We start from the raw sequence: 12820 nt of genomic DNA, 5'->3' as shown, positions 1-12820 counted from the left end.
TTGCATGACCACAGAGCTTCTGTTCAGGGTGATGAAAAATTTTGGAAATGATGATAATCGTTGCGTAATACTGTAAACGTGATTAATGCCACTGAAATGTTCACTTAAAAAAGGATTTAAATAAGGGCGCCTGGGTGACTCAGTCGGTTGAGTGACTGACTCTTGGTTTTGACTTGGGTCATGATCTCGGGGTCCTGAGATCAAGCCCTGTGTCGAACCCCGTGTCAGGCTCTGCACTCAGCACAGAGTCTGCTTGTCCCTCTCCCTCTGCCCCTCCCCTCCCCACCCCCACTCTCTCTCTCCCAAATAAATAAAATCTAAGAAGAAAAAGGGGTAAAAATGGCACATTTTAGATGCTTTAGCACAATAAAAGAAATAATAAAAAAATGTTATTATCAACAGGAACTTGCACGAGGTACCTCTGCCCCTCTCTCCCCCCGTAGTGCTGCTAAACATAGAGAAAGGGGATCAAAATGTTTTAAAAGTTTTATTGTCAGGGCGCCTGGGTGGTTAAGCGTCCACTTTCGGCTCAGGTCATGATCCCAGGGTCCTGGGATCGAGCCCCGCATCGGGCTCCCTGCTCCGCGGGAAGCCTGCTTCCCCCTCTCCCCCTCCCCCTGCTTGTGTTCCCTCTCTCTCTGTCTGTCAAATAAATAAAATCTTTAAAAAAAAATTCTATTGTCATTGAAGACACCAGGGACAGGGTGAGTGACCCTTCCCTTCCAACTCTCAATACGTGGTAACTTGCGCTTGGTCCCCACACATGGGCTTACCTGCGGCTCCTCTCCTTTGACCTCCTCATCATATTCATGGTGCTCAGTGGAGTTGTACTGTGTCATCCTGCAGGGTGATGATCCAATCCATGTGTGTTCTGTAAGCATCACAGTATCACATGAGCAGAGATCATGCCCGGTTTTCAGTTCAACATTATATCCCCTGCACGTACCCCGGGGCCTGGCACATAGTAGGCTTTTAACCAATATCTCATGAATGCAAGACTAGAAGTTCATAAGACAGGCATCTGCCAGATCAAAGTGTCACCTGTGGAAGATCCATGGTCAGCCTCCACCGTGTTGCCCAGATGATGCTTCCTTGATGATTTATCCTGCTGGGGGGCCATTCTCCCTTTCTGGCTAGCCCTCCCCCTTTTTTTTAAGATTTTATTTATTTGACAGAGAGAGAGAGAGAGAGAGAACACAAGAGTGGGGAGGGTCCCTCACTGAGCAAGGAGCCCGATGTGGGGCTCGATCCCAGGACCCCGGGATCATGACCTGAGCCGAAGGCAGATGCTTAATGACAGAGCCACCCAGGCTCCCCTTAAAGATTTTTTTTATTTTAAATTTTTATTTATTTAGGGTGCCTGGGTGGCCCAGTTGGTTAAATTTTTATTTATTTATTTTTGAGAGAGAGTGAGAGAGCACATAATCAGGGGGAGGGTCAGAGGAAGAAGCAGACTCCCTGCTGAGCAGGGAGCCCTATGCCGGACTTGATCCCAGGACCCTGAGATCATGACCTGAGCCAAAGGCAGACGCTTAACTGGCTGAGCCACCCAGGCGCCCCAACTCGGTGATTTTTTAAAAAATTTATTTAGTTGTGCAACCATCACCACAATACAGTTTTAGAATACTTTCATCACCCCGGTAAGATCCCTCATGCCCATTTATTGTCAACTCCATTCCCACTCCAAGCCCCAAGCAACTACTAATCCACTTTCCATCTCAAAGGATTTGCCTTTTCTGAACATTTCATAGGGATGAGATCGAATAATTCATGGTCTTTTGTGACTAGCTTCTTTTCTTAGCATGTTTTCGAGCTTCACCCATGTTATAGCATGTATCAGTAATTTATTCCTTTTTATTACTCAACATTGTTTGTTTAACCACTCATCAGTTCCTGGATATTTGTGTTGTTTCTACGTTTGTCTATTACGAATAATGCTGCTATGAACATTCCTGTACAAGGCTTTATATGGACATATGTCTTCATTTCTGGGTTGTAAATACCTAGGAAGTTAGTTGATGGATCATATGGTAAGTTTCTGTTTACACGTTTAATAAACTGCCCAACTGTTTTTCCAAAGTGGCTGCACCATTTTACATTCCTACCAGAAATGTTTGAGGGTTTCTGTTTTCCACATCCTTACCATTTGTTATTCTGGCTTTTTTTGTTTTTTTTTATTATAGCCATCTGGGTGGATATGAAGTGGTATCTCATTGTGGTTTTAATTTGCATCTATGTAATGATGAATGTTGTTTGGCATCTCTTCATGAAACATTTCCTCACTCTTAAGAGCAAGTCATGAAGAAATAGTAGCCTCACTCCTTCTAAACAGATGTGAGGTCTGGGACCTTTTCACCATCCTAGGATGAGTGACCTAGAGGAGGGAAGAACTCAGAAAGCTGCACCAATGAAACAGTACCCAGAGTCCATCCAATCTTCAGTCGTCTTCAGTCACAAGAGCCAATAAATCCTTTGTATGGTTGAAGCCAACTTGAGTTGGATTTTCTGTTACTTGCACTTTGTTGAGTATAATGGAGAGAGGCAAATTTCCTTATCAATTCTGGTGCACAGACTGAGCATTTGGAATGAACATGGCATGCTTGCTCAAGTGAAGACTAAGAACTCAGTTCAAGGAACACAAGGGTGGTTCAGTCAGTTAAGCATCTGACTTGGACTCAGGTCATGGTCTCAGGGTCCTAGGATCAAGCCCCGATTCAGGCTCCCTGCTCAGCTGGAACTCTGCTTGTCCCTCTACCCTTCCCCCTGCTTGTGCATGCCCTCTCTCTCCCAAATAAATAAATAAATAAATAAAATCTTAAAAAAAAAAAAAAGGGAACACAATTCAAGTAGAACAAAGGAGTTGATGGAGGGAGATACCTGGCTTCAACACAGACATCCAAGAACAAGAATGGAGGAAGGTAGAGAGAGGAGAATGAGCTAAAAGTGGCCAGAGGACACCGCACTGAAAAACAGCACAGAATATTATTTTAGCCCAAACTAAGAAATGTGTAATGGTTCCTTTGTGAGAAAGAACAAGAAATTAGTATCAGAACGAATACTATTGTATAAGATACACAATCCATTACGTGCCTTTCTCTTCAAGTTATTAACATTACGGAGTCTTCATGAGTTCAGTCATTCTTCACTTCTCCTTTTCTCATCTCAATAAAGTCCCAATAGCACAGATGTTGGATAGATATTGGATAAATAATATCCAATAGTTGGAGAGATAGAATATGATGGGGAAAATTATGTGGCTTTAACAGCAACATAAGAGTTTCTTTCGAGGTGGGAATTCTTTGTCAATCAGGATGACTCAATAAGTGCTTGAGTTGGATAGTGAGCCTCCTCTTCTTCCCCAGGCCTTTAGGGGCCTACAGCATCCCGGCTTCAGAAAAGGGGCAGCCACCCAGACAAGGAGAAAGAGAAGCAGCTGGTCTCCCAGGGGGAATCCTAGAAGGAGAAGATGAGGAGCGGAGACAGGGAGGAGAGGAAATGAGAAACCAGGGGACAGTGGAAAGCTACGCACTATCTCCTAAAATCTCCACTTGACCTGTTGTTGTAGAAACTAAAGAAGCTGAATTCACACTGGACTTGGTGTGGTGTGCAGAAGAGATAGCACACAGACAAACTGGAACCCAAGTGGCAAGGGTGGCCAGGAAAACATAAATCTCCCAGGAAGAAGCAGAAGTCAAGGGCAGGACTTTGGATTTCTGCGAGTTCTGGGGCATAGGATGGAAGGTGTCTCTAAGACAGTTTCATGTTTTGCCTTTTGTGGCGGGATGGTCCCCAGCTGGTATCTGAGTTACACACACCTATCTGAACTAGATGAACTCTTGTTCAACCATTACAGTCAATGGCTTGGGAAACAGATGAATTTGTACAGATAGACACGAGAAAAAGAGTGCTAGAATAAACTGAGTACAAGGGAACTGAAGAGTCACCAAGATCTCCATTGCCCCAAAATTCTAGGTCCACATGTTTTTAAGTTTTTATTTAAATTCCAGTTAGTTAGGCGCCTGGGTGGCTCAGTCGTTAAGCATCTGCCTTCAGCTCAGGTCATGATCTCAGGGTCCTGGGATCGAGCCCCTCATGGGGCTCCCTGCTCAGCGGGAAGCCTGCTTCTCCTTCTCCCACTCCCCCTGCTTGTGTTCCTTCTCTCGCTGTGTCTGTGTCTGTCAAATAAATAAATAAAATCTTTAAAATAAAATAAATTCCAGTTAGTTAACATACAGTGTAATGTTAGTTTCAGGCGCACAACATAGTGATTCAACATTTTCGTACAACACCCAGAGCTCATCACAATAAGCGCACTCCTTAATCCCCATCACCCGTTTCACCCATCCCGCCTCCCCTTCCCCTCTGGTAACCATCAGTGTGTTCTCTATAGTTAGGAGTCTGTTTCTCAGCTTTATAAGTGGATTCTACCAAACTTTTTTTTTTTAAAGATTTTATTTATTTGACAGAGAGAGAGACACAGCGAGAGAGGGAACACAAGCAGACGGAGTGAGAAAGGGAGAAGCAGGCTTCCTGTCGAGCAGGGAGCCCGATGCAGTGCTTGATCCCAGGACCTCACGACCGGAGCCGAAGGCAGACACTTAATGACTGAGCCACCCAGGTACCCCCCCTACCAAACTTTCAAAACACGATTTGAAACAGAGAGAGAAAGAAAACTTCCCAGATAACATGAGACTGGTGTGATCTTGATTCTAAAACCAGAGAAGATCAACACAAGAAAATTAAAGGCCCATTTCACTTATGAGTGTAGATGCCAAAGTCCTGCCTAGTGTTGAACTATCCTTGCAGTTCAGGGATAAATCCCACTTGGCTATGGTATGTGTGCTGCTAAAGGTGATTTGCTAGTATTTTATTGAGGATTTTTGCATCTTAATGTGCTGCTAAATGTGATTTGCTAGTATTTTATTGAGGATTTTTGCATCTATGATCATCAGGAATATTGGCCTACAGTTTTCTTTTCTTGCATTGTCTTTGGTTTTGGTATCAGGTGATGGTGGCCTCATAAAATGAGTTTGGAGGGTCTGGAGGTGTTCCTTCTTCTACTTTTGGAAGAGTTTAAGAAGGATTTGTATTAGCTATTGGAATGTTTGGTAGAATTCAGCCACAAAATCATCTGGTCCTGGGCTCTTCTTTGCTGAAAGTTTTTGATTACTGATCAATCTCCCTATTTGTTACTGATCCGGTCAGGCTTTCTATCTCTTCTTGATTCAGAAAGTGTGGTATAGGAGTGCCTAGCTGGCTCAGTCAGCAGAGCATGCAAGTCTTGATCTCGGGGTTGTGTGTTCAAGCCCCACGATGTGTGTAGAGATGACTTAAAAATAAAATCTTTAAAAAAGAAAGAGCATGTGGTATATATCTATACAATGGAATACTATTCAGCCTTAAAAAAGGAAATCCTGCCATCTGCAATGACATGGATAAACCTGGATCAATTTATAATAAGTGAAATAAGCCAGCCATAGAAAGACAAATACTGCATGATCTCACCTATTTGTGGAATCTAAAATGGTCACATTCATAGAAGCAGACAGTAGAGTGGTGGTTGGCAAGGGCTCAGGGGAGGGAGAAATGGGGAGATGCTGGTCAAGGAGTACGAGCTTTCAATTACGCAACACGAATAAGTTCTAGAGATCTAACTGATGTACGACACTGATTACAGTTAACAATACTATACTGAATACTTGAAGTATGCTAAGAGAGTAGATCTTAAGTGTCCTGACCCCCTCCACACACACACACACACACACAAGAAGATAGTAAATATATTAATTAGCTTAGTTGTGGTGATTATTTCATAATGTGTACGAATATCAAGTCAAGTTGTACACCTTAAGTATATACAATTTCTAATTGTCAGTCATACCTCAATAAAGGTGGGAGCAGAAAGAGAGGAAAAGTTTACCTAGGAAATTAGCCAACTGGACCCAACAATGTATTAAGAAAATAGTAACCTGTGGGCGCCTGGGTGGCTCAGTCGGTTGAGCGGCTGCCTTCAGCTCAGGTCATGATCCCAGGGTCCTGGGATCGAGTCTCACGTTGGGCTCCCTGTTCCTTGGGAGCCTGCTTCTCCCTCTGCTTCTCTCTCTCTCTCTCTCTCTCTCTCTGTCTCTCATGAATAAATAAATAAAATCTTTAAAAAAAAAAAAGAAAATAGTATACTGTGATCAAGTAAGGTTTATCTCAGGAATGCGAGGATAGCTCAAAATAAGAAAACCTACCCTTGTAATTCATCATATTATTAGGCTAAAGGGAGTAAATCCTGTGATTATCACACTTCACATAGAGAAAACATTTGATATCATTCAATCAAGAATGTTATACAGGGAAGTCAAATAACAAAGTAGTGCCCCTTCTGGAATTATAAGGTGGGACATTTTCATTCAATGCTTAGTGAGTTACTGACTACTATGTACAAAGCACCGTGCTAGGAGGGGAAGAATGAAGGGGAGTAAGTCGGAGGGGGAGACGAACCATGAGAGACGATGGACTCTGAAAAACAAACTGAGGGTTCTAGAGGGGAGGGGGGTGGGGGGATGGGTTAGCCTGGTGATGGGTATTAAAGAGGGCACATTCTGCGTGGGGCACTGGGTGTTATGCACAAACAATGAATAAAGGAACACATCAAAAACTAATGATGTAATGTATGGTGATTAACATAACAATAAAAAATTATTTTAAAAAAAGGCACTGTGCTAGGTGTGCTTCTTACATGGTATCTTTAGCCCTTATTACCCCCATATGCAGTAGGTTCTATTATAATCCCCATTTTATGGACGCATACCCTATTGTGTGCTTCCCCGCTGTGAGTCATGTGGCCCCAGAGACAGTATCCCTACTCTCAGGAAAACAAGAGCCCCAGCTCTGCCATGGGCCACAGGCACAAAGAGTTTCCTGATCTTTGTCGGAGGCCCCCAGGAGGGCGTCCTTCCCATTCAGCATGCCAAGAGATATGGATCAGCAGAAACCAAGCCTGGAAGTCTGCAAAGAGGAAGAGTGACAGGCCTTGGCCGTCACCAGTGTCTTCCTCCCACAAGACTCTGGTTCCAGGCAGAACCCCAAGCTTATTATTTATAGCTCTCCGTTCCCCAGCTGGAGGGGGAGCTGTCTGTGTATTTAGCTGCTGGATCATTCGTCCAGAGACTGAAAAGCCGACTGAGCCTCGTGAACAGTCAGGAAGAACTGAAACTGGTGATCTCCACTGATCTAGAAGCCAGCGAAGCCCATGCATCTGTATGCCAGGAGAGACCCCAGCAAACCGGGTCCCACTCTTGGAGATGCTTCTTCCTGGAGGTTCTGTTCTTTTCAGAGACACTCTATATCCTCCCAACACTTCACTCAGGACTCTCCTGTTCCCTGGCTTCTGGGCTGTGGCAACCCATGGTTCAGGCCTGGGTTCAAATCCCAGCTCTGAAACTTCCTAGTTGTGTGACCTCCAGAAAGGGACTGAACCCCTTTCTAAGCTTCACTTCCTCATCTACAAAATGGAATCTGTAAAAGTAGCTACCTCATGGGGTTGTGATGAGGAAGAAATAAGATAAAACATGCAAATGGCGTAGCACTGAGTCTCACCTACCAAGCACCCATCACATGTTAATTCATGTCAGCAGTAGAGGTCGTGGTGATTGGTAATACTATTATTATGATCGTTACTACTACTACCATTACTATGACTGTCGTCCCATCTCAGGACAAAGCAGAAGGACAGCAGGTGGTAGTGGCTTTCACAAGACCATTTACTCGCTGAAGTCCTTGGTAAAGGACTTGAATGGTCGTGTATCCCAGTCTCCCAGGTGATGCCTGACCTCACCAGGATTCTATAAACACCATGGACTTCCATCCAGTGGCTCATTCCATCTTTTGGATAGTCAGGAAGTTCTACCTTCTTGCAAAGGACATTTGGAGTTGCCTCCTATGCTTCGTATTTTCCATCTACCCATCCAGATCTACTCTCTACCTCCTCTACCCGGCTTTCTGCTCCGGGGGGCGGGGGCTGATGAATACGAATTACATCAACACTAATTGATCATTGCCCTCTTGTTTATAGTCGGGGTCAGCCCCTGGGAAACACCAGCAGGACAGTAGCACCAGAGGAAAGAGGCTGCAGTGTTAATACCCCCAGCTCTCTCTTTTCCAGACACAGCATGCTGATGGCATTCCTCCACCAAAGGCCACAGCTCTTACCAGGCAGCCTTCTAAAACTGGAGTTACTCTGGGTTCTGCTAACTGGTCTCTCTGGTTGCAGATTCAAGCAGGAAGAGAAATGCTGTGATCAGGGAAGTAGAGAATGCAGAGGGAGCAAGGAAAGGGGCATCCAACCCAGCCAGGCTGGGGAGGGGGGTGCGGATAATCAGCAAAATATTTCCCTACAGGCTTCCAAATCTGCTACCCTTCAGTTGATGATCAAGACTATTAATTTTCATTATGTTTAGGCTAGACGCATCTGGGACTGGTAAACTGGTCTGGTTTCCAGCACTTTGCAACAAGTCAGAGTGAGCCCCAGAGCACAGGAAGCCGTCAGATTTGTTCAGGGCTATGTCCCCAGAACCCAGCACACAGCCATGATCTAATATAACAGGCACAGGGTGGCCAAGCCATACAATTCCGGGGGCACCTGTGTCCTGCGCATTCTCTACACATCACACCTCACCCCCAAGGAGTGCACAATAGAGGGGACTGTGTCAGTCTAGCCACATCTGCTAAATAAAGGAATGAATGAATTGGCTCTACTCCCCAAATTAAACCAGCCACAGACTCATTTCATTTGGAAGATTTCTCTGTGGGTTGTGACAGGTGAAAAGGGGGGAAATTTTCAATTATGGGGAAGTGGCTGCATTAGTCAGAGTTCTCCAGAGAAACAGAAACAACAGGAGACACACATAAAAAGAGATTTACTCTCAGCAATTGTCTCACGTGATTATGGGGGCTGAGAAGTCCCAATGTCTGCAGTTGGTGAGCTGGAGACCCAAGAGAGCTGATGGCCTAAGTTCCCATGTGAGTCCAAGTCCGAAAGCAGGAAAAGGCTGATGACCCAGCTCCAAAAACGTCTCCCTTACCTTTCCTTTTTGTTCTGCTCAGTTCTCCAATGGCCTGGAAGAGCCCACTGCACTGGGGAGGGCAATGCAATGCACTCTCTCTACAGGTTCAAAAGTTTCTCTCCTCCAGAAATACTCTGACAGACACACCCAGAGTAATGTTTAACCAAATATCTGGGCACACTGTGCCCCCTCAAGTTGACAAACGAAGTTGACCCCGTCGGTGCTAAAGCTTTCAAAGGTGTGAGTCCAGAGTAACCAAATGCCCGAAAAGCACTTAAAGTCCAAATTCCTGTCATTTTTTTAGTTGGATCTCCGTGTTCCCCTTACCACACCTGGGAGCCTCACTCGGCGACAGAACACACACGCACGCACGCACACACGCACGCACGCAGAGCTATAGTCACAGTCCTGGAGGCATCCAGGCAGAAGAACAGGAGTAACAGGCATCTATCCTGCGATCCGACCTTCCTCCCCAGCCGGGAATGGTTGGTTTTCAACTGCCCACTTGGCAAAACCGCTGGGACCACTGCCAGGTCTCTGGGGAAACAAGGCAAGTGGCTGGGAACTGTTGAGAATTCCCTCCAGCAGCCCCTGCCCAGGAGTGCCAGGCCCCCGTGGTGGGACCTCCGTGCCTCTCAGGGGGCAGAGCTCCTCTCTGTTAGGGAGCCTGGGATGCTGATGAATCCCCCACAGTTGGGCTGGGTGGGGTTATGTGGAGAGGAGAGGGCAGAGCACCATAAGAACTGGCTTTTATTTATTTTTTTTGAAAGATTTTATTTATTTGTCAGAGAGAGAGAAAGCACGCACAAGCAGGGGGAGCGGCAGGCAGAGGGAGAAGCAGGCTTCCCGCGGAGCAGGGAGCCCGATGCGGGGCTCGATCCCAGGACCCCGGGATCATGACCTGAGCCGAAGGCAGACGCTTAACCAACTGAGCCACCCAGGGATCCCAAGAACTGGCTTTTAATTAACGACTTATTGTGAGCCTGGCACTGGATCTTATTTAATCCTCACAACGGCTGCCCTGCTCCCTGCCATGGTCATTCATTTTTAAGAGCAGAAACTGAGGCCCAGGGAAGTTAAGGGACTTGCCCCACTTCACAGATGAGGAAACAGGTACAGAGAAGCTGGATTGCTTAACCATAAGAGCACAGAGCTGCTGAGTGGGGAGGCTGGGAAAGATGCCAGACTTCCAAAGAAAAAGAAGAGCAGAGGAGACCACTCGTGGGGGAAGAAGGGGACCACCTCAGTCCATATTTTGACTTGTCCTTTATTTTTTTATTCCTATTCAGCATCCGAAACCTCCTCTGAGATGCCTTCCCCAACTCCCCTCCTTCCTCCTGCTCTATCCTGCCAACGGACAGCCTCCAATGAATTTTCTTTCAACATGAATTTATCATTAACATTTAAAAATTGGGAGATTTCACATTTCAAAAATCTAGATATCTAGCCTCTGTTTAAAAAAGACTGGGTGCCTGGGTCCTGGCCAGTGCTGCCCCATGGCATGAAGACGGGGACACGTAAGGAGAAGGGTCTACACTATCAGCTTCCACCATCTGGGTCCCTCGCCCCACAACCTATTTGAACTCTGTTCCTTCTCGAAGTTGGTTCGAGCTACACTGTCCTCTTGGCTGTTTCTCAGACACATCCAGCTCCTTCCCACTGAAGACACCAGCCCCGTCTTATACTCAAAATGCTCTTCTTCAGGATCAGCTTGGGACTGGAGCCCTCCTTCCCTGGTCTCAGTCAATTGTCCCCCAAAGAGCAGCACATACAACCCCTTATTAGGGGTTGAATTGTGTCCCCTAGAATAAGATATGTTGAAGCTCTAACACCCCAGCCCACCCCTGGTACCTGCAACATGACTTTATTTGGAAATAGGGTCTTTGCAGATGTAATCGGGTTAGTCTAATCATCTTTGGCAAGGGGATGGAATAAACTAGGGCAAATATGACCACTTGGGCCACCTCTTCAGAAACATCCTGGGGGACATCTAAAGAAGGGGGAAGCTACCCAAAACAGACAGGAAGAAGGGAATACATGAGATAGTGATGCGTGAAACCACAAAACCCCCGATGGCTAAGTCCCTGGACAACAGTCAACAAGTGTTTACTGAGCACCTACTCCATGAATGCACCAGAGTGTAAACTCGGGGCCAATTGCTCAGCTATTCTTCTACTTTAACCCACAGAAAGACTATGAGCGATACAAGGTACGTCCCTTGCAAGAACTGAGAGCCCTGATTACGTTGAAAGCAAGTTCAATGGTCCTTCACCTAGGGAAGCTAGAAACCAAAATAGCATTAACAGACTGAAATGAATGTTATCACTATGAACAGTTTGTTACACTGCTTCATTCTCAAATGTTCCACTGCAAATTTCCATAGGAAGAGGGGATAGTCTTATATTCTTGGTACATGCTAAGCTTTTTTACATTCATTTTCCCATTTAGAGGGCGGCTATTATTATTTTTATGCCTCTTTAAAGATGAGCCTGATGCACAGAGAGATTCAATTACTTGTCCCAGGTCACACAGCTGGTACATGGTGGAGCCAAATGTCTCTGAGTCTCGGGCTTTAGATCACTATTCTTTATGCTATTTTCCTAGACAGGGACCATCCATTCATGACAGGTGATGTGATAGAATAACATAAATGTCATGTAGACATAAGAAAAGTGAGAGCCAGGGGTGCCTGGGTGGCTCAGTCGGTTAAGAGTCCAACTCTTGATTTTGGCTCAGATCATGATCTCAGGGTCTTGAGATCGAGCCTCACATCAGGCTCTGCGCTGGGCGTGGAGCCTGCTTAAGATTCTCTCTCTCCTTGCGGCACCTGGGTGGCTCGGTCGTTAAGCATCTGCCTTCGGCTCAGGTCATGATCCCAGGGTCCTGGGATCGAGCCCCGCATCAGGCTCCCTGCTCCGCCGGAAGCCTGCTTCTCCCTCTCCCACTCCCCCTGCTTGTGTTCCCTCTCTCTGTGTCTCTCTCTGTCAAATAAAAATAAATAAATAAGTGGTTCTCTAGCTGGCCTTTAAAAAAAAATTTCATAAAAAAAAAAGATTCTCTCTCTCCTTTTCCCTCTGCCCCGCCCTCCCTTAAATAAAAAAAAGAAAAGAGCGTTGCCTGGGTGGCTCAGTTGTTAAGCATCTGCCTTTGGTTCAGGTCGTGATCCCGGGGTCCTGGGATTGAGCCCCACATCGGGCTCCCTGCTCTGCGGGAAGCCTGTGTCTCCCTCTCCCACTCTCCTTGCTTGTGTTTCCTCTCTCGCTGTGTCTCTCTCTGTCAAATAAATAAATAAAATCTTTTATAAAATAAAAAAAAGAAAAGAAAAGTGAAAGCCATACACTGTGAAAATTTCATTTTGATTGAACATTATTTCCCAGATCAGTCTTTTGTGTCCCTGCTATATCTAACACTTCAAGGCTGAAAGCCTATGGACAAGTAGGGACAAAAACCAAATGCATTTTCAGAGACAATCATTAAATAACAAGGGTGCAAATATTTATCCAGGAAGTATCAGAAAATATCAGGCAAATTATCATCCTCTGACTTTATATTAAATTAGAAAGTAAATTATGGAAACACTAAATTTGTACACAAACAAAAATTTCAAGTGAATACTATTTGTCTGGTTTGCTAACCGGAAATCAGCCACTGTCTCCACCAAGCAATTATAAACAGACTCTAATCGCCTGGCTGGAAATGAAAAGCAAACCTGCTCTAAGTCTAAAGCTTGCTGCTCTCATTAGTTTAGTAACATTGTAGTGTTCAGT

At 45.3% G+C, this 12820-nt stretch overlaps 1 protein-coding gene across 3 annotated transcripts in view; it reads right to left on the bottom strand.

Moving 5' to 3' along the window:
* The window catches only part of TNFRSF17 (TNF receptor superfamily member 17), a 48770-nt gene extending 39437 nt beyond the window's left edge, over positions 1-9333 (bottom strand). The window contains exons 1-2 of one of the 3 annotated variants that reach the window (XM_027613733.2): positions 9072-9333; positions 774-871 (exon numbers count right to left, since the gene is read on the bottom strand). In XM_027613733.2, the coding sequence (XP_027469534.2) occupies positions 774-839 (66 nt within the window). In that variant the 5' untranslated portion in view covers positions 840-871; positions 9072-9333. Of the gene's footprint in view, positions 1-773; positions 872-5969; positions 5986-9071 lie in introns of those variants that run through there. The other 2 variants (XM_027613730.2, XM_027613731.2) reach the window with 2 other exon arrangements.
* Between the last annotated feature and the right edge of the window lie 3487 nt (positions 9334-12820).

The sequence above is a fragment of the Zalophus californianus genome, chromosome 10 (genome assembly GCF_009762305.2).
Source record: "Zalophus californianus isolate mZalCal1 chromosome 10, mZalCal1.pri.v2, whole genome shotgun sequence".
Lineage (NCBI taxonomy): Eukaryota > Metazoa > Chordata > Mammalia > Carnivora > Otariidae > Zalophus > Zalophus californianus.
The sequence above is the reverse complement of the archived record's forward strand: the minus strand, read 5'-3'. Positions and strand labels throughout refer to the sequence as shown.